At 47.4% G+C, this 27,036-nt stretch overlaps 2 protein-coding genes across 5 annotated transcripts; both read right to left on the bottom strand.

Annotated features, from left to right (window-relative positions):
- Window positions 1–1,351: 1,351 nt before the first annotated feature.
- On the bottom strand, window positions 1,352–7,346 carry ADPRS (ADP-ribosylserine hydrolase). Its single transcript, XM_044997640.1, has 6 exons — window positions 7,092–7,346; window positions 5,844–5,940; window positions 4,673–4,880; window positions 4,376–4,560; window positions 3,316–3,416; window positions 1,352–2,728 (listed from the first exon to the last, which is right to left on the bottom strand). Exons 1-6 carry the CDS (start codon window positions 7,315–7,317, stop codon window positions 2,436–2,438), a joined length of 1,110 nt encoding a protein of 369 aa, XP_044853575.1. The 5' UTR covers window positions 7,318–7,346; the 3' UTR covers window positions 1,352–2,435.
- Window positions 7,347–8,961: 1,615 nt separating this feature from the next.
- Window positions 8,962–22,364, bottom strand: TEKT2 (tektin 2). Of its 4 annotated transcripts, none has more exons than XM_044997479.1 (10): window positions 22,359–22,364; window positions 19,193–19,369; window positions 15,355–15,480; window positions 14,139–14,344; window positions 13,067–13,210; window positions 12,099–12,213; window positions 11,165–11,272; window positions 10,586–10,729; window positions 10,187–10,266; window positions 8,962–9,393 (listed from the first exon to the last, which is right to left on the bottom strand). In XM_044997479.1, exons 2-10 carry the CDS (start codon window positions 19,346–19,348, stop codon window positions 9,180–9,182), a joined length of 1,293 nt encoding a protein of 430 aa, XP_044853414.1. In that variant the 5' UTR covers window positions 19,349–19,369; window positions 22,359–22,364; the 3' UTR covers window positions 8,962–9,179. The 4 variants fall into 4 exon arrangements, with proteins under 4 accessions (XP_044853414.1, XP_044853413.1, XP_044853412.1 ...); XM_044997478.1 differs by lacking the exon at window positions 22,359–22,364 and adding an exon at window positions 20,463–20,562; XM_044997477.1 differs by lacking the exon at window positions 22,359–22,364 and adding an exon at window positions 20,463–20,517 and having other exon boundaries at window positions 19,193–19,438.
- Window positions 22,365–27,036: the final 4,672 nt, after the last annotated feature.

Genomic DNA, 27,036 nt, shown 5'->3' with positions numbered 1-27,036 from the left:
AAGTAGACTGCAGCTTGCAGGAGGTGACTGCAGAGGAAATTTGATACTGGGGAAGCCTCAAAAGCTCCAATAAGAATGTGGGGAGCCCAGACAGGAAGGTTCTGGGGAAGTAATGGAGCCAGATTTATAAATGGTGCCTCAACACAACAGGAAAACCACGGCCCTTACTCAGCCCATCAACCATAGCTCCAGTGATGTTCCTGACTCATCATCACAGGCATTACACAAGTCTGAGTGCAGTTTCTTTGCCGGGAGCCAGGTGTTTGGACAAACGGGAAATGCTGCCAGCGGACTAGCATCTGCTCTGGCTGAAGCGCGCTGAGCTTTTTACCAGTAGATGAATTGTGCTCTGCATGAACGTCAATGGACACAGGAAAAAGACCAGGATCTGGTTGGCAGAGCTGTGAAAGGCGACACAGAAGATGACCAAGGCCTTCTGCAGCTGAGCTGTCGTTTTCACTGCAACACTTCAAGAGCCTGCCACTGATTCACAAGGTTTCCACACAGGAAACTCCCATCCCTACACACCACCACTGGAGAACAGGCTCCAGTCCAATTAGTCTGCGCAAATATGCATAAAGATTTTCCCTACTGGGTTCCAAGTTCAGCTACAGTTGAATGGCCAGGAATTTCTACCCCGGCTAGGAAAGGCTCCATAGGAGACGCACGTATAAAGAACATCTCTTTGTCCAAGTCGTCCAAACTTTAGTTTGCTACCTAAAGAGGCTGAGGTCAAATAAGTCTCCAGGCTAACGACTGATTTATGCAACACAACTCCTTTACTTTGATAATTAGCCACCGTTCTTGTATTTTCCTTCAATGATCCCTAAGTGACTGGATTACTTTTAAGAAAAACACATTCCAATCCTATTTTAGGAAAAGCTAGACTTTATAAAAGCTACCCTGTGCAAGCTCCACAACTTCTTTCCATTCAAAAGAAAAACAAGATCAGTTTAAACAGAAAATTTGTTTTTAAATGTCTTCCTTGAAAATTCTGAAGTCTCTTGCAGAATCTCTTAAAGTATATAAGATATGATGTTTTACTTCTCAGATCTGCAGCACAGGCTGTAAATACAGTGGGCCCATAATTCCACATATTTATAGGACAAATAGTCATGTGTATACACGGAAAATCCATTAAAGCTTCATGCAATAGATTGGTACTCTAGGGAAGCAAAGTACAGGAAAGGTGAGGAATAACCCAATTACAACCAGATTGTTCACATGTACACAACAACAACTTTCTGCTGACATCAGCAGGAAATAAGCCCCCTATTAGTAATGTGTTCACTTCCCAGTTTTAGTAAAATCTTTGGAATATTTGGATTTACACTCATTTCCATACGGTAGCTGCCTGCAAACAGAATGGTTTTTATTTCTTTGTTTTCTGTAATTACTATAGACATTTCAAAACACATTATTTACACAATTCAGCTTGCATACAGACTCAGATTATTTCCTCTCTGCCTGCTTGACTGGGCACGTTTTTAAACATCCCACTGCAGAACACTGTTTTCTAATACATCTTCTACCATTTGCACGGTCTCCTAGTACATGAGCCCCTTCTTAACAGAAGTGAATTCTCAACTGAAACTGCCCTTCTGTCCACTTTTAGACAATCCCAACCAGGTGCAGAGGTTGAAAGCAATTAGAGTTGCATCCTGTTCCCACTGAAGTCAATCGGATTTTTGTCACTGACTTCAATGTGACCAAGATTTGGACCTAAGGTACCACTAGGTTTTACTACATCTCTTCTCCCTGGTTTACTAGTGACCTTGCCACATGCACTGGACACCAGGTTTGCAGAATGGGGTGCAAGGATAGCACAGCCCAGATTAGGCACTGGGAGGAGAGAGAGTAACCAGAGCAAGAGCAGCATTCTGGAAGGTCGCAGTCTGGTGCATAAGGCAATGGAAAGTTTAAGGAGTTAAGCACAGGTGTAACGCAGAGAGTAAAGATGACAAAAGAATTGCATTATGGGTACGGCACAACCCAAGGGCTTCCTGAAGGTTAGGCTGTGAACATCTGAATGGAAGTCTGTGGAATCTGGAAACAGATGACAGGAAGCTGGTTCCTGGATTTAGACCCCACTTGAAGCTTGGACAAGTCGTATGACAGAACGAGACACTGACAGGAGAGGCCTCGGTAAGAAGCAGAAATCTCATCAGAAACCAGATATTGCCTCTGTGCTTTGGTGGGACAACGAATTCCATCGTCCAAAGCTCTCTGTGCAAGCAACCTCCAGATCAATTGTAACAGAAAAACAAGGTCCAAGTCTCACTTCTACCATGCGACACATGACATCACGAGCCATTCTGGGGTTGGACAGGTTACAGATCATTAAAGACAAGGTGGACCCGTTTGCTATGGATCTGATCAGTGAGGCAGAGGTAGACACTCGCTTTAACCTTGGCACAAGACACCACTTCTGTGGCTCAAAGTCGTTGGCAGTAGAGTTTGTGCAAGCTATTTGCCAGCATCGCCGTCTCCTGAAAAGCTTCGCAGCTTTGCTCCCAGCACGGGGGTACCTGCTCTTCCCCATAATAAGCTCCTGCAATGGCTCCAGCCATGGTAGCTATGGTATCTGTGTCTCCACCCAGCGAGATACAGTAGATGATGACCCTCTGTAGGTTGTTGTAGTGATCAGGAATATCTGGGTCAGATTTCATGGAGCGCAAGAAGGAGTAAATCGCAGTGGGGACAGACTCCAGAGCAGCAATGCCATTTCCTGTTAATGAAACCAACCAAATTCAGCGACAAAGCAGGACTGCTACATCTCTAATCTTCCACAACAGAATCCCTTCCCTTTAGTTCATGAGCTCATCTTATTGCCAATTTCAAACTCTAATATGGCTGGTTCAAGCCAGGTGAAGTGTGAGTAGATGCTATGCAAGTTTCTTTCCATCCCATGCTCTCCGCTTGTCATTTTCCCGATCAGCACCCCACTACCATTCCAGTCAGGGAACATGCCCCCAACTATGCCCATGCACAGTCCTAACCTGTAACATCACTGGGTTGCCTGGTGTCCAGAAGGAAGATCTGACTGATGGACTGTCATTAAGATGAGATCTTGGAAAATTCGGCATTATTATTCTCTTGGAAAGATAGGCTGCCCTCGTGGAGGGAGTCACTGCAGAGCGGGTCACATACTTACTCTTTCCACAGGGCTGAACATGCAGTTTTTGCAACACATCCAACCCCCCGCTGGTCTGGCGAGCAAGAGGCAGAAGTCCAGGAAAGCACTAACCACAGGCTCCCTAAGCTGGCCCTGCCCCATGGCTTTTCCTGAATCCCTGTAGGAAGAAAGGTGCTTACCTAACTCAAGCAATATATCTGACTTTGGAACGGTGCTAAGCTCCAAAAATTCCTTGATCTTCTTAAGACGCCTTGAAAATGGTAATTCTTCAAAACCCATCCTGGAGACAAGAAACAGGAATGTAACAAATGCTCTGCTCTGGTGACTTCTCCCTTCCTGCCACCAGAGAGAAATCTGCATGATTTGATCTAATACAACCCAGCCTATGAAGAGGTGTCCAAACAGAGGGCTCCCAGGGACGCAGACTTTCCAAAAAAAAGAAACGTTAGTGGCTATGTATATGTGGCTGTAGGAGTGAATCTTCCCACATTTCCAGGTGTTTGAACCATGGCCATGACTATCGAGACCTCCTGTACACATGCGGAGAACGAGCAAGAACCTCAAAGCAAAGCTGTTCTGAGAGCACGTCAAACTGAAATGAATGAATGAGGGCTTCAGAGGAGGAGAGAAAAGAACCCATCTTACCAGTCTGCAGCAAGTCAACTCTCTTGGAAAAGCCAGATATGGGAAAGGACAAACTGAAGTCTCACAAATTGCTTATAGGACAAGGAAGAGAAGCTAGACATAACAGCATGCAGCCAGCAGAGCAATATCTCAACCGGTTAGATGGCTTTTATGAATCACAACCACACTCTTCCACTCCATAAAGGGACTGGTTTGGACTGAGGGAGAGAGGCAGAGGGAAATGGAACCTGGAGGAATTTCTCATTCCTCACTCCGAGGACATTCACACCAGGACAGACTGGGAAATGTGCTCATGGCAGCTGAGTGTGTGGCAAGAAGCAGGCCGCTTCTAGAGAGAGGCAAGGAGACTGTATTTTCAAACATATGAGTACCCCAGTCACAGGAAAAGCCATGCAGCTAAAATCAAAACACAGCCTAATGACATGAAGGAAAATCTCACACTTCCCATGCACAGAATAGCATCGAGAGAGAGGACAGAATGCAATCTATGAGGCATTAGGTAGACAGCCGTACAGAGTCAAGAGAAAGACACTGCTGTGAACTAGACCAAATTCCATATGGAGGACACAGTGCAACTCTCTGAGCCCTACTTACGCTCGTGCATCAGCCAAAGATTTATCATCTGCCTCCACATCCTCCATGTGACCGATCAGCTGCTCCAGGAAGCTTTCCCGACTGAGCTCTCCCTGCAAGGCAAGGTGCACTGCCAGAGCCTGCAGGATGGCTCCGTTATAGCCAAGTGAGTTGGCATGCGTCAACTCAGCACTGAGCTTCGCAAACTGTGGATTTAAAAAAAAAATTCATTAGGAAACCAGAGTGAAAGACAATCACCAAATCCTATCAGCAGAGATCTGGGAGCCCCAGTGCCTGAACAACCTCCCTGTAATGCACCTTCTTCACATCCTGAACATCGGGGTAAATCAGCGAAACGCCTGCTACCCTCATGGCACCACCATTCCCGTAGGAGCCTTTCCCATTAAACTGCACTCGGGCTGGCTCAAACACATCACTGCACTTGGGGCTCAGAAGTTTCTTGAACACTTTGACGACGGCCATCCCATAGCCCCGATCCGGCTCCTTCTTGTGCTCCTCAGCAAATCTGCCAAAGGTAAAACAGCAGCAATTACATAGGAATTAGAAAAACCACACTGGAAAGGGACAGTTTCAACTTACATTTGGCTCTGCTACTAAAATCTTTTTTTGAAAGAGGCTTTTATAAAGCCTTATTATTCTTTGAATCAGAGTAACATCCAGAGACCTCAGCAAGTATCCTGGCCCCACTGCACTAGGTGCTGTACAGATATGTGCTGTAGAAAGAGGAAAAATCCCTGCCCCAAAGACCTGGGCGGATGAGGATAACAGAGGTTGGACCATGTGGTTGTACTGACTATATCTATTTGTGGAAATCACTGGTTTCAGCTCTTGACTTTTTGATGTTTTAAGATATACTTTAAAAAATAATTGGAAACATTTTTCCTAGTCACAGGCAGGCAGAAATATTGTTTGTTCAAGTCCAATGGAGACAGTTTTTAAACAATTAAACCTTTGCCTCTCACCATTTGAAACCCAAACGCTTCAGCACCAAGTATCTGAATAGGAAACGGACTATAAAACAATCTGACTTCAAAGATTTTCATTGCCCAAAACTCAGGGAAGCGTAAAAAAGGAAACGGCATACCAAGCAATAAGTAAACTAGAAAGGGAATAGTTCTGAAAAACTGAAGTGCTTTTAATAACAAAACTATACCAACTTGTTTGCTTACAACACAAGTGTTACATTGACAGTGTCCCCCCTGTTTAGTTTCAACATCAGATTTGAGATGCCACTCAAGTCAATGAGAATCTAGGATGGCACAAACCCTGCAGGCACAGGCCAAATTGCAGCATTGGGGCCACTGCTCTTTTTAGACTCTCCACACAAATAGGCGGCCACTTCAGTCCAGGAAAGTGCAGAGGAATTCAGTCTGAACGGGAACAGCTCAAAGTGGCTGCTTAGCTTTCACTCACTATCACTTGCAAAAGCAACACAGATCTCCCTGTTGTGCTGACTGCAACTCCTTACCTCCTGGCCATATCAACTTCATCAAATTCTCCCTTGGCTAGCAGGGACCGCACCACACACCTGGCCATGGCTGTGTCATCTGTGTAGCAGAGCATTTCTGAAAGAGAAGGCAAAAATACCAGATGATCATCCAAACACCAAGAGGTCCTATTGCTCCACTAGAATCCCAATCCCATTTCTCTACTGCCAGGGGAATTCTCTGTGAATCTGGAGTGTAAAAGACTTGGCTGTATTTCCAGACACTCAGATCTCTTAGCAGGCCTTGGGAGAGATTAAAAATGGTCACTGACTGCAGAGGAGCAACTTCATGAACTACAGCAGGGGAGGAACATGCCTTCACCCATAATACATTAGGGGGCGGTAGGGTGACCAGATGGCCCGATTTTATAGGGACAGTCCCGATTTTTGGGTCTTTTTCTTACATAGGCTCCTATTCCCCCCCCGTCCCGATTTTCCACATTTGCTGTCTGGTCACCCTAGGTGGCGGTGTCAGTAAGAGAAACAAGACCAGTGACCTGGGATTAATACGAAAGAAACACAGTCAAGGTGGAATCTAATTATTTCAAAAGAATGAATTCAAAGTGGTTCCAGGTACCAGCCTTGCACCTGAGGCCCCCCGGCCGGCACCAACTGGGGGCAGTTTTCAAGTTACAGGTTCCTTTTCTTAAAAATAAAAATAAAGTTCTCTCCCCCACATGCCTCCTGCATGAAAGCCACTAACCTGGGGCAGTTTGGGCTGCGTGGTTCACACCCCCGGGGGAGAACAGAGTGTGCGGGGGGGGGATTTAGGGACCCGGGGGGGGGGGGCGGGACAGGGTGAGCAGGGGGGGGATTCAGGCTCCCGGGGGGGGGGGGAACAGGATACGCGGGGGCAGGACAGGCTACCGGGGGGGGGGAATTCAGGATCCCGGGGGGGAGGAACAGGGTGAGGGGGGGATTCAGGGACCCGGGGGCAGGACAAACTCCCGGGGGGGGATTCAGGCGCCCGGTGGAGGGACGGGACAGGGTCCGCGGGGGGGGGGGATTCAGGCTCCCGGGGGGGGAGACGGGACAGGGTCCGCGGGGAGGAATTCAGGCTCCCGGGGGGGGGGGCAGGACAGGCTCCGGGGGGGGGGGGACAAGGTCCGCGGGGGGATTCAGGGACCCGGGGGCAGGACAGGCTCCCGGGGGGGGCAATTCAGGCTCCGGGGGGGGACGGGAGAGGGTGAACGGGGGGGGCAGTGTGCGCGAGCCCCCCCCGGCCCCCACCTTTGCCATCCGCCTCCTGGCCGCTGCCCCCGGCCGGGCCCGGCGGCTCCAGGCCGCGGAGGTGGCGCAGCAGCTCGGGCAGCGGCACCACGTCCCTGCCCTCGAAGGTGGCGCCCAGGCAGTCCCCGAGCAGCGCCCCGGCCAGGCAGCCCCGGAACCGGCCCCGGGCCGGCGGGAGCCGCGCAGCGACCCGGCCTAGCGACCCGCCCGCCAGCGCCGCCGCCATCTTCTTCCGGCCGGGGGTGGGGGGCGCGGCCAGGGCCTGGGAGAAACGGGGGCGGGGCTAAACGGGGCGGGGCTATGGGGAGGGCGGGGCCATGGGGAGGGGGCTGGCACCCTGGGGGAGGGCGGGGCTAGGATCTGGAAGGAATGGGGGCGGGGCCACTGCCTGGGGGTGTGGGGGCAGGTGGGGCTATGGGGAGGGGGCTGGCACCCTGGGGGAGGGCGGGGCTAGGATCTGAGAGGAATGGGGCGGGGCCCAAGGGGGCAGGGCTCGTGGCTGGCACCCTGGGGGAGGGCGGGACTAGGATCTGGAAGGAATGGGGGCGGGGCCACTGCCTGGGGGTGTGGGGGCAGGTGGGGCTATGGGGAGGGGGCTGGCACGCTGGGGGAGGGCGGGACTAGGATCTGAGAGGAATGGGGCGGGGCCACTGCCTGGGTGTGGTGGGGCTGGCACCCTGGGGGCAGAACTGGCTGGTGGAGGCCCAGGGGAGGGGCAGAGCAGGAGGCTGGGGCCTGGGCATGCAGGGAGAGGAGGTGTCACAGCAGCAACTAACTTCCTGCCCTTCCTTTTTCCTCCATACTTGGACATTGTCACTAGCGCTATGTAAATCTCATTAGGCTGGAGAGGTGACAGCAGCTGAGAACGGGGGCAGTTCATACCCCTCAGAGCCCTCGCTTCAGGCTGGCTGCAGCCTACCACAGCCAACCTTCCATTAGTTTATAGCTGGGTCCCTGGTATAAAGGTTTCCTGTGCTGCCCCAAGGACTCGAGACTGGGGCCTTGTCGACCCTGGGTTTTTAGCCACCAATCTAGCTGCAGTAGTGCAAGCGCCTAATCTAAGCAAAGTACAAGTGGCTCTTTACAATACTATACCTGTACTGTTACACGAGGGATTTGTACAACCCCCTCCCTGTGGCTAGAAAGCTCCAAGAGTCTAGAGCGGAAGACAACAGCCACTATGAAAAACCCCAGGCTGGTAGACATGCCAGGAACCTGCCCAAGTTGAGCCCTAGTTGACAGGGGTGAAGATGTTGGTTTTCCCCTAACTTCCAGTCCTGCAAACTCACCGTGGCATTTGGAAATCAAGCTGGGTTCCTTTCTACAGGGCCCACTGCTGTAGCATCTGCACGGGCACACCCCATAAACACATTTCATACTGGTGATAAAGAGTGAGCCAGACAGCCACGCAGGCCAAATGCTGATCCCAATTTCACAAGAACTACAAGGACAGATTGCAAGCTCTCTGGTGCAGCAACTGTGTCTTCTTGGATGTGTAGACAGGACCTAGCACATGAGGAGTGAGTCCTACTGGGATACAAACAACTGAGGGCCCACAGTGACTATGCAACTAGCTCTTAGTTAACAAGTCTGTTACCACACGAGCCAGAGTGGACTCCAGCTCCCTCGTTTGTAGCAGTGTTGGCTCTGCAGGGCTAAGAGAAAGAGGGAAAAAAAACCCAAAACATTATTTTAAACATTAAAGTGGGCAGATCTGAATCTGTCAGCACAGTAAAAAGATCTGGAGAGGTACCACGGTTACACAGTTCCTTTTCAGAGCACAGTCCCGCACTTTAAAGAACTTAAAACACCAGAGAGCCCACATGGATTCAATCATTGTAAAACGCTTCCAACGCTGTCAGATGACAAGTGCTCTTGGGGACAGACTTTATTGTTTATAATGCTCCTTGGAGTGCAAGAAGCTACACAAATCATGCAAGGGGACAGACAGTTATAAAACAATTTAGGGGGCAGGAGAATAACATTGATCTAACACAACACAGATGTCAGCTTTCTCTGGTACAGAACTGAGTCTCTAGGAGTTTTATCTTCAGGGTGGCTCCATTGCCCAATGCTGTTCCCAGTGGATTAAGCCAGCTCCAGCTGCCTGCTCTTCAGGGGGGAGAGGATACGGTTAGTGGTTCGGTTGAAGGTGTCAACCTCTGGCACAAATTTCTCAGCGGGCACTGTGAGTTTTCTCCTGCTGTCCATGCACTTGTTGTCCAGCATCAGGGAGTTTGCTTTGTAGCCCATATCAGTTTGGATGCGGTACAGGTGTTTATAGAGAGCGTCTAGGGCATCCCTGGGAAAAGCAGAAGTTAGGGAGTCAGGGGTGCATCTGCGCCACTGAACTTGCCTCCTGGCATTGAGGACAAATAATCAGCTTTCTGCTCTCTCACCACAACAAAAATCAGCACAGCTTTTGCCTTTGCCTTCAAGCTAACGCACACCAGAGCTACAGGGGAAGTTCCTGGCACGTTGTACTTTATTGCTCAGGTCTCTTTAATAGCAAGCCCACATGTTGCTGCTGGAATGCAGCTCACAAGAGACACGACCATGGGAACCTAACACAAACCCAAGGCAGCATTTCTATTTCTATTTCCCCCCACCCTTCAATAATTTTGTAAGTGTAGTCACCCCACCCCACACCAGCTCTGCCAATCCTGACCTGCAGCTCCCCGTGCTGCCCGCTCCGGAGCTCCCCCTAATGAGGCACCCTGTTTCTGACCTCATAGACTGGTAGACTTTAAGGTCAGAAGGGACCATTATGATTAGGGTGACCAGATGTCCCGATTTTATAGGGACAGTCCCGATATTTGGGGTTTTTTCTTCTATAGGCTCCTATTACCCCCCACTCCCTGTCCCGATTTTTCACACTTTCTATCTGGTCAGCCTAATTATGATCATCTAAGTCTGACCTCCTGCACTGCAGTGCCCCCTGCTGTCCACTCTGGAGCTCCCCACACAGCTCCAATGAAGCACCCTGTTTCTGAGCAGGGGGTGCTGCAGGTCAGAACGTTACAAAGCCTTCTGGTGCTTGTTAACATCATTATTCTGTCTTGGATGGGTAATTCCCAAACCACGTAGGAACATACTGTGACTGTGCAAGCTTCTGCTTCAGGGCGGCGATGGTGCCTTCCAGCTGATGGACCTCATCAGTCAACCCATACTGCACCTATGAGTCAGGAACAGGTCATAAGGGTTAGCAGAGCGGGTACTGGTTTTTGCTAGTTGCTATGGTTCCCCCAAGTCCCCCTTCCCTTTGCCCACCTCCCCACTTTGTTTCTATGCTTTAACTCACACCGTGTGGTGGATTCCTTTTTATTCATCTTTTAGTCTCCATTCAGTCCACACCTAAACATGTCTGATCATTTCGGAGCCACTGAAGCTCTATCTAGGGTTCCACCCTCATAACCTCAAATCCCTCATGGTCAACAGGAATGCCAGATTAGTATCCGTCCCACCCCACCCCCAGCCTACAGGATCATCTGTACCTGATCCCGACACAGCTCCATGTTGGGGCGGTAAGTCCGGGTCTCCAGGCGAGTGTGTGCGAGTTTCAGATCCCACATTTTCTTCCTGAGATCTTCCTCGAGGCGTCGGATGTCCTCTTCCATCTCAGCAATTTCCTCCAAGGTCTGAGGATTAACACACACAGCACAAGGGATTATTCCCATCTTGCACTTACAGCTGTCCAGTTTAGTAAGGGTGCACTCAAAGTGGGTACTCCGGAAATTCCCATGAGATCTAGATAGGGAACCAGCTGTGCTCAAGAAGGCTCCAGGCTTTCTGGGGTTTTACCAGGCTGGAAATGGTTTTTAAACAAGGACTAAAGGACTTCTGCTCAAATAGGGTTAAACACAACTTGCTCAGTTTGTGTGGACCAGGCATCACTGTGCCTGGGAGTGGATGTACCAAGAGGTTTCCATCAGAAATGCCTCTTGCACTGGGGTGTGCTGAACCGCAGCAAGGAAGCATTTCATGCCATCAGTGTTACTTGCAAGAGATACGCTCTGAAGATAGAATCTCACTCAAGGGCGCTTGGCAGTGAAGAAAACAAGCCAGAAATTTACGTTCTTCTCCTGCCATTTCAGCTCGTCGTAGGCTTTTTCAAACTCCCGGATCCTCTTCCGCAAGGCGAACTCTGTGGCCACCCGCTGAGCTTCCAGCTCGTTGTTTGTCTAGAGAGACAACAGGTTGTGCATGTGCCTCTAGGAGGTGTCTCCCCGGCACTGTTAAAGCAATTACTCTGCTCCCTCCATAACACACAGCCCTCACTTTCAGGGCCTTGCATGACCTCAGCTTTCTTCTGCCCATTCCCATGCTCCTCTACAGTCTCCCTGTGCCCTTCATCACCCCAACGCTCATTATTATTTGTCTGGTCAAAACACCCAGAAGCCAACTGCGCTAGGGGCTGTACAGAGACAGAACCAAAAGACAGTCCCAGCTGCCCCCAAAGAAGAGACAGATGCAGAGATAGGCAGACAGAGGAGTTTAAGGAAACAATAACTCAGTTACTGGGGCCTTCTCAACAGCGCCCCCTATGCCTGGAACCGCCTCCTGGCACATCCCCCAACATTTCAACAGACCTCCGCCTCTTCTTCCAAAACCACTTCTACCCATATCCTTCCTACACCGCTCTCCATGCCAGACTGTTCTGAGTCTGTGTTCTGCTCGCTGGGGCAAAGCAGACGCCCTGTGAGATCAGTAAAGAGCTGCAAAACGCTCATGATGCCAAGGAATAATCTAGTGAGGCACGTTTGCCTTTTTTAAAATCACTATTCAGGAAACAGCAGTCATCTGACAGCCAAAGGAAACTTCCCTTCCCGCGAACCAGCAGCACCACATACCCCAAAAGGCACAGCGTAACCCCCACCTGTTTCTAAGCTGCGAAGCAGGCTGCATTCACCCAGCCATCCCCACTGGGGAACACATGACTTACCACCCGGCTTAACATCTATTAACTGCACCAATGGCTTCTGCATCGGTGATGGCTGATTCATTTACCTGAGCAATGGTGAGCGCTATTGCTTCCCGCAGCTCAGTGGAGGCTTTCATTTCCGCCTCTGCTCGGTCTTTGTTGTACTGGCTGTACTGGTCCCACTGCTGAGGCGTTGTTGATCTAGAATGCCAAGCGTGCCCAACAGGACAGGCTGTTTAAACTCATGCCTTGGGCAATAAGCTGAGTGACTGCAAGAGAGAGCTTGGAAGAAACCTCTCCATGCCAAGGTGGAAAAGCTTTCTACAATTGCAAAGAGACTCAGATTTCAAGGCCAGATGGGACCGCTGTGATCATCCTCTGACCTGCTGCACAACACAGACCAGGGAATCACACCTGGGGATTCCTGCATCGAGCCCAACATCTTTTGAGATATCCAAACATTGATTGAAAGGCTCCAAAAGATGGAGAATTTACCCCATCCCTTGGGTATTCTGATCATTACCTTCACTGTGAAACCAGCATGGTCTAGTGGTTACAACAGGGGACAGGAGGCAGGTCTCCTGGTTTCTCACCACAAGTCTGTCATTGACTTGCTGGGACACTTTGGATGATTCTCTTCCCCCTCTGTGCCTCAGTTTCCCCTTCTATAAAATGGGGATGCTATTAAGTCACATCACAAGGATGTTGTGAGGCTCGCGTGTGCCCACAAAGAGCTTTGAAACACTCATGCGGAGGGAGGGTGCTTGGGAAGGACCAATGGTTATTAGTAACAACAATCACTGGGAGTATGGAGAAAGGGAGGGATTGCTTCTCTAAGTACCGTATCTGATATCACTCATTGCTAGCAGCAGAGCCAGTAAGACAGCCCTGAATCCAGCTCTTGGTGTTTTAAACTCTAGGCCAGGCTGTCTGCTAATTGAGCCAGTTATTTCCACGAGGCACCAGAAACTCAAGAGTCCCAAGTCTTTCCAGCATCAGCATGAAGGTTAAAACAGCCTGGGTTTGGCCACAAGGAGGCTGGTTTTCCCCTTACCCAGTTGGGACCCGGGTTGGATTGACCTTGAACGAGATGTTGGGAGAGTTGACGTTGAGGGAGGAACAGACCCGGTCTATCTCCAGTGCTTCCATTTTTCCCCGGTGATCAAAGTTGAGCTGCTGGCGTGCTTCCTGCAAGAGGCTGCCAAAGAAGGAGTAGGATAAGCTGCATTTGTCACTGTCAGCAGGCTGAAAAAGGTGTTAGATTTTCACTGTCTATTCCACTATCTCCTTGGCAGACCGAGCAGAGACGGTAAACCTGGCTCAGACATGGGCTGCCAGACAGACACAGCTCCTCGTCCATCCGAGGTTACAGAGACAGTGAGTCAGAGACCAGCCGTCCAACTGCTCTAAAATCGGTTCACTTTTTCAAAGCTTTCTTGGGAAACGTGGGGGCTAGAGACTTGATTGGGCTTTTTTTAAAATAAATAAATGGTGAGATTCTATAGCACCAGGCTGGCCCTGTGGGACCCTCCACGGGGACCACCCTTACTCCGTGGCGCAGCTCTAGCGGCCCCTTGAACCAGCTGCCCACGTGTGCCTGAAGTTCAGTGATTTGTACGGCAGTGACCCAGCAGGGCGTAGCACCCAGCAGGCTGGGCACTGCAGGATAAGGTTTTGAAAGAGGCTTGTGCTTTGGGGCATGAGATGCCTTCGAGAGGCCTGGATTTTCGGGAAGTGCTAAGCCCCCTCCTTTGAGAATCAGGTACCTGCCAGGTGTCTCAAGTTGGGACCCCAAAACCACTAGGCAAAAGCTCAGGCCCACCCTTTAGCTGCCACACTTGTTCCCTCCCCTTCCCTTGTTTCATAAATGCCATGATTCCAGCAGCACTTCCAATATTAGCTCTTAACGGGCCCATTCTGGCACAGGACGCTATGGGGCATCGCCGCGAGACGCTGACACAAGGTGTAACACTGCCTGTGTCGCCGCAGAGCATGCTCTCTGCTCGGACGCTGGCCAGTCCAGAGGCAGGGGTGCGCCCTGATAGCCCAAAGCCCCATACAGAGAGACACGGTTTGGAGTCACCGGCGTGGGGGGGAACCACCCCGAGCTCGGCTGCTCGACTCACCAGAGCTGCTCAAAGGCCTCGCTCACTTTCTGCTGCAGATCTCTCTTGGCTCCGTCGATCACCTCCACCTCCTTGTGCAGCTCGTCCTCCATGGGGTCCTTCACCACGTCAATGACTCGGCGGCTCTCCCGAAGTGTCAAGCACTCAATTGCCACGTCCAAAGGCAAGTTCTTGGCCTGCAGTGCACGTTCCGCTGCCTCCTTCATCTGGTGGGGAGAAGGCAGCTCGGATTAGGGATGCGGTCCCTTCTTTGGGGAATGCTTGCGCCTGTTCCCGTCGTGATGGCCTCCTCCTAGCCACCTCTGGAAGCAGCTTTTAAACCTTGTAGCGAGTGGCTCACTGCTGCAGTCTATTGGGTGCAATGTGCTCCAGCTGCCTGCCTCTGTCTATAGGGCCTGCAGTTCAGAGGCTAAGCTAGCAGCTATGGTCACACTCAACTATCTCACAGGGTTTCTGCAGTGAAAGGATCAGAGAGACTTCTCCCCATTGGAGACCACAAAGTCCGATGGGACCAGAAATGCTTTCCCATTTGCAGTTCATCACAGCCCTGGCATTATGCCTTTCGTTAAGGACCTCTGAGCACTTTGCAAATAGTCTGGCCCACCACTATGGGAGCTCGATCCCCATTTCACAAATGGGAAAACACAGGCACAAGAGAATGCAGCTTGCCTGTGATCCCGCAACGGGTCACTGGCAATGCACAGGAGAAACACACAAAATAGATTTAGCCTTTATTAAAACTGTGCTCAATACAGAGACACAAACTCCTGATTCTAACGGTAAAAAAGATGCAAACTTTAAATTTAATTTAAAAGAGGTGTCAAATAAAGACAACTTTAATTATTCTTGCCTAAAATTGTTGAGCTCCTAAATAAATATTTTTAAAAACCCACTTATTATTCCCTATTTTTTTTATTTTAGTGTTTAATGTATTGGTATGTTCCCCCCCAGATCTTTAGAAAAAGAGAGGACAGACTATATGAAACACACAGCACTATGCATTGCCTCAATTCAGATGGGAACAGAAGCTAGTGGGTTTGTTTTCCTGAAAGCAATTTAAGGCCCTGATCCTGCACTGAGCTCAGAGCACTGGTGCTAAGCCCCACAAAGGAGTCGATCCATGCACAGCTCATTGCAGAATCAGGGCCTTAGTTGTTTAAAGTCACACGTATTAAGAGCATATGTTGAGTTTAAGCCATCTGTCTTCCCAACGTACTTTGGCTAAGGCATCAATTTCAGTGTCTATGTCTGTGAGGCATTTGTCCAAGGTCTCCTTCCATCTGTTCACACTGTCGATACGTTCAGCGAGTCGTGTTCTGTTGTCATGCTCATCCCATTGTGTCTGGAATTAGAAGAGACACCGTTTCCATTTTAATGTTTGTAGCTGAAATTGTGACGACTGAGGGTGCATTTCACCACGTGACAGGGGCCTGCTTATTCATTGCCCTGCATTTTTTACCAGTGCAAAGTCCTACCATTTGTTTTGGTAGCACAGTATATGACACCTAATGCACTAATGTAAATAACTACACAAGATACAGGCCACAAGAGCATCAAACCTAGAGTCCCCATTATAATATTTGCACACCTACAAATCAGTGCGTATGGATGATTTCACCTCCTGTAAGCTGTCGTTTATTAATTGTGCCAAGGACTTCTCTAAAAGCAAGACTAGGCTGGTCTTCCAGAAGCAACAATCCCAATGGGGAATACAAGATAGATTTATTCACGGAGTTCCTAGGGTGCTGCAAAAACTCACACAAAGACCTTGAAGCATTAGACGAAGGTAAATAGCACATCAGGGGACATTGCAAATCTATTTTAGAATAGAAGATCAACTGCCATTTGCAATTATAACCCACGTTTATACTGCAGCCTTAGTTTTGTTTTTTTTATACAAGTCCAAAGATAAAGAGAGGGGCAGTGGGGAGGACACAAGCATACAGAAAGCAGCGGGCAACTTCGAAGAGCCCAGGATGTGGCCGTTATTAGACATGCACAGTAGCTGCTTCTGAAGCTGTGCAGAGCAAGGGTTTCCGCTGAGGGCCAGCAATCTTCTCACAGCTCAGCTAATCGGAGCTCAGAGGGAAAAGGTTCCAAAGAGGGGAGCTGGAGATAGATGTGTGGACTCCGCAGCTGATCAGTGCAGGACGAATCATAGAATTGTAGAACTAGAAGGGACCTTGCGAGGTATCTAGTCCAGTCCCCTGCACTCAAGGAAGGACTAAGCATTATCTAGACCAGGGGTCGGCAACCGGTGGCTCGCGGCTCGCCAGGGTAAGCACCCTGGCGGGCCGGCCCGGTTTGTTTATCTGCCGCGTCGGCAAGTTCGGCCGATCGCGGCTCCCACTGGCCGTGGTTCGCGGTCCCAGGCCAATGCGGGAGGCAGGAAGCTGCGCGAGCCGAGGGATGTTCTGGCCACGGCTTCCTGCCTCCCACATTGGCCTGGGACCGCGAACCGCGACCAGTGGGAGCCGCGATCGGCCGAACTTGCCGACGCGGCAGATAAACAAATCGGGCCGGCCCGCCAGGGTGCTTACCCTGGCGAGCCGCGAGCCACCGGTTGCCGACCCCTGATCTAGACCATCCCTGACAGGTGTTTGTCCAACCTGCTCTTAAAAATCTCCAGTGACAGAGATTCCACAACCTCCCTGGGCAACTTATTCCAGTGTTTCACCATCCTGAGAGTTAGGAAGTTTTTCCTATTGTCCAACATAAACAAAGAGACGTATCCGCTGTGAGGGCTGTGTCCCAGTAACTGCACCACTTGGGATCCAGGCTGCAGATTCCCAATCCAGCTGGAAACTGAGGAGACAGCTGAGTATTGGCTTGGGAACTGTAATTGCTGCTGAGTCCACAGAGCTGTCTCCAGCTCCCCTATAAAAGGGCACAGGGTCAGTCAAACCTCACACTGAAATATATGGAACAGCAGCAAAATGGAGAAATCTGTACAAAGAACCCCTACAGGTTTACTGGCGAATAGCATTTGTCTAAAAGTTGTTCCTAACTTATTCCACACATGCTATTTACAATGAGGGGGTTTGTGTATAAATGTTTGGTTTGTTTACTAAGGAATTGTCTCTCTTTGCAGCTGACTGGGAACTGTTAACACCTTCATTCCAGGTTATGTATATTATAGCTCTGAGGTTTAACGCAGTGTTAATACCTTTGGGGGGGATGTTGGGGGGAGACTGACTTGTGCTTCAGCAGAGAGAGGAGCTGGAGAGCAGGAAAAGGAGAGTGTAGCAGTTACATTATCTCATCACCCCTCTTGCCTTTTACACATTTACTGCTCTCTATAAATAACCCCCAGTGTCAGTTACTTTGCCGTATCCGATTGTGCCTTAAATTCCGGCTGTGAGCTTCCACCTTGTAACCGGTGTGCCAATCGTTGTCAATTAGTTTGGTGGTTTTCATTATGTAGGTACCTGCCCAACTGGGAAGGGGACTAAGCCGTAACATGGCTCTCTGGCCTAGCAATAGGATTCTTACATATAGTGCCAGTGGGTCTCCAGTCCAAATGCCATGGAAGGCCCAGCAGCAAAGCGCAGATTCACAGAGTAAGGCCTGAAGGTCCCATTGTGATCATTTAGTCCGATCTCCTGCCCCATGCAAGCCAAAGAACTTCCCCCAACAACTTCAGCATCAAGCCTATAACTTCTGTTTGAGCCATAGGAGATTGTGAAAGACACCCAGACTTACAGAGTCAGATTCCAAGGCCAGAAGGGACCACTGTGGTCATGCAGTTTGACATCCTATACAACACAAGCCAGAGGAAGTCCCCAAAATAATTCCTTTTGAACTATCAGCCACATCTTTTTAAAAAATCCACTCGATATAAAAATTGCCAGTGATGGAGAATTAACCACAGCCCTTGGTTAATCCTTCTAGTGGTTAATTACTCACTGTTCAAACCGTGAGCCTTATTTCCAGTCTGGATTTGTGTAGCCTCAACTTCCCGCTGTTGGATCTTTCCAGTCTGAAGAGTCCATTGACAAATATTTGTTGCCCAGGAACAAATTTAAAGACTGAAAGTGATGGAGAATCCACCAGCTCCCTAGGTAAGTTGTTCCAGTCGTTAGTGAAGGAGCTCAGACTAAATGATTGGTATGGTCCCTTTTGGCTTTAAAAACGGAATAAATGAGTTAGGAGATATGAGTAGTTAAATCACAGCAAAGAACTTAGGCCATGTCTACACTAGCGAGCCTACAGCAGCACAGCTGCACTCGCGTAGCCGCTCTGTGTCAACAGGAGAGCACTCGTCTGTCGACATCATAAAACCACCTCCATGAGCAGCAGTAGCCGCTCTCCTGCCAACATAGCGCTGTGCACACAACCACTTATACTGGCAAAATTTAGGTCGCTCAGGGGTGTGTTTTTTTCACATTCCTGAGCGACATATTTTGCCAACCTAAGTGCTAGTGTAGATGTGGCCTTACTCAACAAAGCGAGATTGGGATTTTCTCAGATTCGTTCATTCAAAGTTTGACAATTTCACACAAGTTTTGTTCACCCTGCGCCTTGCTATTCAGATTCCAAAACCTAAGCTCTGTTGCTCAGCTGTGATTGGTCACAGGTCAGATGGTACGGTTTCTATCCCATGACTTGATGAAAGTAGCTGTTCTGATCAGATTTCTGGAATGAATGTGCACAGAAGTGAATTTAAAAACTTTCCAGGATATTCAATCCAGTTTTGCTGGTAAAACTTGATCTGACAATATGTTTGCAGAAGGTGAACACAGAATGGGTGAGAGCATGACCAAATCAAATTAGTTTATAAGTTACAACTAATTTTATTGGAAGATTATTTTCACCCCCAGCATTCAACCTGGCTTTGCTAATTTCACACTAAATAATCACTTCCAAACAACCCTCCATCACTACTGGCATAGGTCCGCCTCAGTGATCTGAAGGTTGAAAAAGGGACAAACTTCCCCATTCCAACCCCATTCAGCCAGCCAGATCTTTAACACCCCTCCATCCTCCTCCCCCACCCAAATCCCCAAACCTGTTTTTACAAACAAAAAGGGGAGTGAAACAGCTGGGAAGCCCACCTGGTTGTTAGTTTCATTACGGAGAGTCCTGGCTTCCTGCCTGATCTGATGGGAAGCAGAACGCTGACGCTCAGCGTTCGTAGAGATGAGGTTAGCGTTGGTATGCCAGTCTGGGACTGAAAATCTCTGTCCTGGCTTCACACTCAGCGTGGCCATGTCACCAAGGTCAGCGGCTCGCTACAGCAGAGATATGGAGAAACAAGAAATAGCCTGGCTGCCCTGGCCGCTGCAGCCATCCGAATGCCCCTACAGGTTGGAAAGCACAGAAAAGGACAGGACAAGCTTCCCGACCACAACCATCCCCTCTTGACACTGTGCCTTCTTGGGACTACCTGGTGATGAGCCAATAAGTCCTTGGCCGCCTTGGCTCATCAGGCAACCTCCCCCAGCTGCTGATCTGGGGACACAGTCAGCCCCAGCAGTGAACTTCCTTGTGATATTTAACATGCTGTGGCAGGTGACCAGATACGTCTCTGTGATTCTCCTTCAGAAGGTGATTTAATAAAGTCTGTTCCACTCATGCTTCACCCGCCTGGCCGGGAGACCTGATGCTGCACCTACTCTGCAGAAGCAGAGCAGGATTGTAGTCACCCTCTTCAATACAGAGGTGCAGCCCTGCAAAGGCGACAGCTCTTCACACATGATGTTCAGCCTGGATGGGAGCAGTGCCTGTCTGCAGAGACTCTAGGTCCCAAAGAACAGAGGGCACCCGCTCCAGATGTAAATGGAGCATTACATGCTGGGGACTAATCTCTGGACGCAGAAACTCAAAGATTATGGGGACATGTGCCACTGAGGGCCGGCTTTGGCTCTGCACTCCGCCATTGACCACAAACAGCTTGTTCATCTAATGCCAGTGGGGCTTCTTCCGCAAGGATGAAAAGCAAGATTCATAATAAAACCACATTGGGTGCGGGGGAATTGTGCTATTCCTTGAGCAGGGGAGGGAAGAGTCCACACAAAGGCCTCAGAGCTGCAGGACAGGTTGGAGGGGGTCAAATTATAGTGAAAACCCCAGAGAAAGGCAGGAGGCGGCTTCACACTGTCTGGGCTGAGAGGTTAGTGCTACAGTCAAGGAACACAGAAGGGAGGTTGGTCACACACACACACACACACACATTGTTAACAAAGCACAAACCTGTACAGCTGAAGTACAAGGCCTGAGAAGTCTCAGACACACTGCACAAAGCCCAGCTCCTGAATCCCCCCCACTCCCCAGCAAGGCCATGGCACCTGGCTCCTCACACTGAATCAAGTCAGAGCAACTTACCACCTTCCTTCCTTGACTCTGGAGTTTCTGCCTCCCACTGCTGAGTGGTTGGTTGTGTATGGGTTTGTTTTTTTTTTGTATTAGTGGTTGCTAAGCATGCTCTGGAGGGTTGCCAGGCAACCATCCTCACCAGGAGCCAATCAGAGGCTTTTTCCCTTTGTTTACAGGGAATGAGAGCCATAGCAACAAGGGGATGTAAGGAGAGAAGGGCCTCAGTGCTTCAGGCCCAACTGTTTGGGATCTGGGATTGCAGGAGAAAGCGGCAGGTGGGATCTGGTGCAACTCAGAGGTTCTGGGTGGGGTTGGTGAGAGGATAGCAAGGAGTCCGGGGAAGGGGACATCATCTGAGAAAGTAGAGAACTCAGATTCAGGTGCACCAGGGAAAGCTCACTTACAGAAAAGCCTTAGGAAATACCACAGTGACTATTGGTTGTGGGGAAGAACGGAGATTACTGAGTTTGGACCGCAATTCCTGGGTACTGATTTTAAATCCTACCGAGACGTGTAATAAAAAGATCCCATATTTTCAACATTTATCAGGCAAACGTTTTGTGAAATCTGGATACAAGAAACCTCTATCTAGACCTTTAACCACATTTGAGGAGTTGACCCAGGAGCAAGCTGGAACAAAATGTAATTTCTAAGATATATACAATTTTGATTGAAAAAAATGTTAAGAAAACAACCCAGATGAAAAGCTGGGAGAGAGATTTGGACAAAACCTGATCTGGATGAGTGGATCTCTGTATTGGGAAGGGGATATACATCTTCAAGTTGTGTAGCTCAAAATGAAACTATATATTACTGTATAGATTGCATTTGACTCCAGTTAATAGTCATCCTATTTTTGATACTAAAGAGGTGCTATGCTGGAGGGGTTGCAAGGAAAGGGGAACGTACTTACACACGTGGCGGTTGTGTCCAGGAATTGAATGCTTTGGAGAGGAAGCTATTAAAGAACACTCATCTGATGATAAAATGCCAGCTTCCTAGCAATCCCCTGACCTGTTTACTTAATGTTCCAGTGAAGGATTTACATTTTAAAACAGAATGACATGTTAATGTCTTTATTTTTTTTTTATTGTATTGCACATTATTGGAAAAAAGTGACTTCTATGGAACTGCGGTCTAGTAAAATAGGGACAGTCCTTCTAATGGGAAAACTTTCACACCAAGATCGTACACAAGAGAAGTGCCAAATGAGGCTCGGTATTTAGAAATGTGGTCACCCTTTTTAGCACACTCAAAAGGATGATGGCTCCCCAGCTAACAAGCCAGAATCTTTAGCCTAGTTCTTTGAACATTCACCTGATCCTGAATAAGTAATAAGTAATGTACGATATGTACTAATGTTGTACGTTAACATTTGATCGTAACTTTGCCTTAAAAAAAAAGTTTAAAAACCCCGTGGTCTTACTTTTGAAAACTGTCCCTACATCGTACTTGGGTGTGGCTGTAGCCAACACTGCGGCTGCCTATACTGAAGTCTTAGGTGCAGACTAGGCCTTCGTCTCTTCTCTCTGTAGACATAAGTCTGCTGGGTTCAGTGAATGGTGGAGCAATCAGGTTCTTTGGGGCAGGGACCATCTTTTTGTTCTCTATTTGTACAGCCCCTGGCACAAAAGGGTTCTGCTCCATTACTGGGGCTCCTAGGTGTAACAGCAATACAAATGAATAACTTCTCTCCTCAAGCCCTCCTGCAGCAGGAATGTTTTCATAGTGTCGCTGGAGAGCTATGAGGAAGGCCATTGCTGCATGATCTGCCTAAGTCACTGCACATCAGAAAGCTGTCGTGTAGGTGGGGTAAGGTGAAAAGGAAAAGCAGCATCTAGTTCATCTTTCTGTGTTCAGCCTATCCATAGTGCTGACAGCAATTTCCCCTCCCCTTGTTCCGACCACCTTCCTTCCCTGAATCGCTGCACTCAGGGTCTCCTCTTTTTCCATACAAAGTTCAGATTTCCCCTCCCCTTCAAAGCTCTTCCCAGCTCTGCTCCTGCCCACCTCTTCCCTCACAAATGTCTAAACCTCCCTCCCACTCTAGATGCTCCCATTTCTCTTCTCACTTCACTCCCTTTGCCTGCCCCCACTTCAGACACTGTGTCACCTTTCCAAACATTTCTAGAAAGACCTGGTCCTAAAAGGTACCAGTGATAACACTAACAGCCACTTCATGCCTTTAGGTTCTACACAGAAGGGATTTTGTATAGCGTGTGTGGATAGGCTAGAAATCAGGATCAGGGATCCATTGTGTTAGGTTCTGTACAAAAGACATGGTCCTTGTTGCAAGGAGCTCCTTGCAAGAAAAGACGTGTTGACCTGATTTGAAAAAAGTGACAGCACTGAAAAACTGAAGACTTCTTTCAATTCCTTATTGATTACAATTTTGAGTACTCTTAAAACGGATCACATTTATTTATTCAATACTAGGATTCCTTCCAACCATCTACCCCTACTTCTAATACCCCTTCTCCCCCCCACAAATGATACTGGTTAGGTAAAATCTGCTTTCTAATTCTGTAATTCATTGTCTACATACTTCCTAACATGTTGGAAGATTTGACAAAATAAACTGAGTTATGGACACAACAACAGTGAAGTTTGGAGCAAAGCTTTTTTTTTATTGCAGTTATTAGTGAAAGTTACACTTCAAACTGAAGCAAAGCGACACTAAAACCAATAAAAAAATTTTAAAAAGGTAAAAACAAACACAACATAGAGTCCTTCCAGTATAGAGAATGGCAGAAAGAGAGGAGTGGAATCTGTCACAGAAAACTTTGGTGACAGTTTTGGCTCAGAAAGAGTTTCATGACTGAATTTCACAATGCAAGTATTGTGAGTGACAGAAGGTTAAACAAAAATCAAAAACTTGTCCTTTTAATCTCAACCACAGACATAATACATTTCTGCAAAAGACAATGATTTAACCGAAGGTACAACATTCACCACTGAAAATCTGCACACAAGCATTTTACTTTCAGAACCTTGCTTGCTTTCTATTCACCTCTTATTCTGAGCCTTCAGCTGACACCATAATACATAACTGGGTATTCAGCACATACATAAACAGTGCCAAAAAACTCTGATATCACCATACCCCCATACCATTTTATTAGTTTGTGGAGAAATTATTTAAATTGCCAATTTATGCACATTTCAATTTTATATCAACTTAAGGATGTCTTATAATTCTAGCTATTTTTCATTGAATAGCACTGCATAAAAAGTTAGAGGAGTCTGAAAGTAAAATCACATTCTCTCTGACAAAGGTTTGGCAGTCATGTTTAGTATTCCCTCAAGATATCATCTGGTCCTATGTCCTTTCAGATTCAGACCTGCACTGTAACCTCCATTCATTTTCACAGACGTTTTGGAAAAAAACTAAAATAATGCAAGTATTAAAATAAGGTTAAATAGTACATTACATGCATTTCAAAACAAAATTTAGTCTTCAAATGATTATGGTAGGTTTACAATATACCCAACTTGATTTTATTTTTTTAAAGCCAAAAGAAAGATCTAATGACTTTATGTATATTCTATACCATTCTAGAGAGATTACAGGTGGCTAGCAGAGGGAAGTAATAGTGGGACAGAAGTTATGTCATGATATTTTACTGTGCTGGAAAAAAAGCGAAAGTTGTGATAGGTAGAAAATTTTGGCAAGAACAGTTTGTTTGGAAAAAGGAGAGGGTGAGGGGACACTGCTTCTGGTTAGCATTACATTTCAAAACCATACTAACACATATCAACTCCCTCCCACCCCAAATAGTTGCAGCCCACATCCGCAATACAAATAGGCACACACGGTCAAGATGGTTAAAAAGTAAAAATAAAAAAGCTTTTACCAATGCATTTGTCATCCGCCTACAATCTATTTTGTGCAATGTTTCAAATCGCAACTCTGTTTTTTTCTTGAGATAACCCCCTTTTTCTTTTAAAAATAGGCATTGTCTTTGTGGTTAGAACACATTCTATTTCTTGCATAAAGCAATGGTAGCACCAAAACAGAAGGGAGCAGTTAACAGCAAATCAGAAAGAGGAAGAGTGTGTGTGTGTGTGTGACACATAAATGTACAAGAGAATTCCAAACCACTGGAAAGGTCTGTTAAAAAACAACCACCCTTTATTCCAAAAAGGAATTCCAAGTAGCACAATTATTCTCTTTATTTAAGTACACAGTATTATAGACATGTAACATTTATATATACACACACACACCACTGCTTCCAGTAGCCTTATACCTAAACATGTGTTGATTAGTAATAACCTTCAAGGTGCACACTATGCCACATAATTTGCCGTTCTCTGAAGACATGTTAATAGCCATATTGGCTCATAACTGATCTCTACACATGGAGCTGGGGGGCAAAGGAGAGGAGAGACTGATTCCCGGCTCAAGTAGGCACACGCATGCTCGCGGTCATTGAGCTAGCATGTGAAAAACAGTACACAGCCCTAGGGTCAAGCAGGTTTGTACTCTGGGCTACTATCAATGCTACACTACTATTTTTAGTGCACTAGCTCAATGAGAGTTAGCACAAACATGTCACCTCAAACTGAGAATCATGCCCCCAGCTCCAAGTATAGACATAGCCAATGACTACATATTACAATGAAACCTTTGAAGTAATGCCTGACAGACAATGCTCATAGCTATGCCAACCACCCCCAGAGCCCTGTGGTACTGAGCAGCCACCATTTTCCCACACCAAATGCCAGTGCTATTTATCCATGAGCAGTCCATGCTGGAAAGCCTAACTGTTCACACCAAGGGAAATAAGAATCTCCCTGTCAAATGAATCTACACCCTGTGAGCCCAAAACTCATTTTTTCACCTGACATGTGAAACAAGAGAGCCAAATGACTAAGTCAGTACTGCTAATCATATGGGAGAACCCTGCTCAGTGAATGCCAGCAACAGAAGATTGGTTTTTATCAGTACAGTTACTGTACCCAGAGGCTATACATTTAAAATCGTTACCATCTGCAGAACTGAGCTGAAATGTAATATTTTAAGGAGCAGCACTTATCTTCAGGTAAACATTTAACAAAGCCAGAGTCAACGCTGCAAAGCTTCACTTGGACAAATGAGTACACTTTCCTCATTAACACAAACTGTGTCCAAACACAGTAAAACCTACAACCAAGGTGGAAAGGGTTATATTAGGGTCCACAAAACAGAACAGCCCAATGAAGCCAACATTCAGCCAAGTTACCTGACATCAAAAGGCTAAACTGTCTTCCTTCTAATAGCCTTCCTATCACTTAATGAAATCTTTCAATGTCACTTTACTTGCCTGGCACAGCAGCCCTAACCTTTCCATGTTTTTAATTTACCACGTGACCACAGAATTTCAAAAACCTTCTTCAAATCTGGCACTATCCACCTCTCCAATGAAAAACTGACTGGCTGATATGCCAAAATGAACAGAACCTTGTACAACCTGTATTTTCTATTGTAAAGAACTGGGTGTTTGAACACATTATTTATTTATTTATTTTTAAAAGAGACTTCCACAGTTGGGGAAATGTAGGCAAAAAACATGTTTACTGGCCAATAATTCTATATTTTAATTGCTATACTTGCAAATCTGTGTTTACATAGACTTTTCCCTCTTACTGACCACCTTGCAACAAAAAACAATCCTGTTGTCAGAAAAATGCCAGGTACAAAGTCCGTATTATAGACCAGTACTGCTGCCTTTCCCAACGGGGTAACTCCCAGAGCAGATAAGAAGTGTGCACAAAGACCACAACTTGGGTCCATGGCACGACCCCTAGAGCAGGCAGATGGGAGAAACGTTAAACAAAATACAGGACTGATAAATGGAGATGAAAATTTACAAAAGATTACTAAATTATTAATACACGTAAATTGAGGTCTTCTACAGCATTACTCATCTTCAAAACATGTATACTTAGTCCTCACAAAACAGTGTGAGGTATTATCCACATTTTACAGGTGGTGAAACTGAGGCAGAGTGACTAACCCAGAGACACAGAGGGAGTTCATGTCACAGCAAGAATTTGAATTCTGGAGTGCCATGCCGCCGTCTCAAAATTGTTTCAGTATGGTCCATCTGAAACTTTCCCTCTGCATTCTGAAAATCCACCTTCACAGCAGCTTCAGCTCTAAAAACTAGCATCCAGAACTCAATGGTGAAATAGGTACAGATAAGTGCTTTTGCACAGCATGTAGTATACACAGATCTGCTCTATATTAGTACCTTGGCATAGAAGTGAAGGTACTTTTCTTCTCATGTCACTTTGCTAAAACCTTTCACACCCAAGACATTACAAAATTCTTTATACAGACCAACTCCACTTCCGCTGCTGGCAAAATAATTTTTGCAGAGATAACAGTGCCATCAAATTTTCACCAAAAGGATTCCACTTAAATCAGGCCAGTTTGTTGCTCTCCTACATTCATTATACCACATTCTTAAATGTCCCTCACAGTTGCCAGGAAAAAAACAGCCGGACTCCAGAAAAAAATCAAGCTAATGTGTGAATGGTGCAGATGCACTGTAAATAGCGCAGACACCACTGGATGGCAATTTTTAAGTAAAGGCAG

Source organism: Mauremys mutica, chromosome 23 (genome assembly GCF_020497125.1).
Source record: "Mauremys mutica isolate MM-2020 ecotype Southern chromosome 23, ASM2049712v1, whole genome shotgun sequence".
In the NCBI taxonomy this organism is placed as follows: Eukaryota; Metazoa; Chordata; order Testudines; family Geoemydidae; genus Mauremys; species Mauremys mutica.
This window is presented reverse-complemented; position numbering and strand designations above follow the sequence as displayed.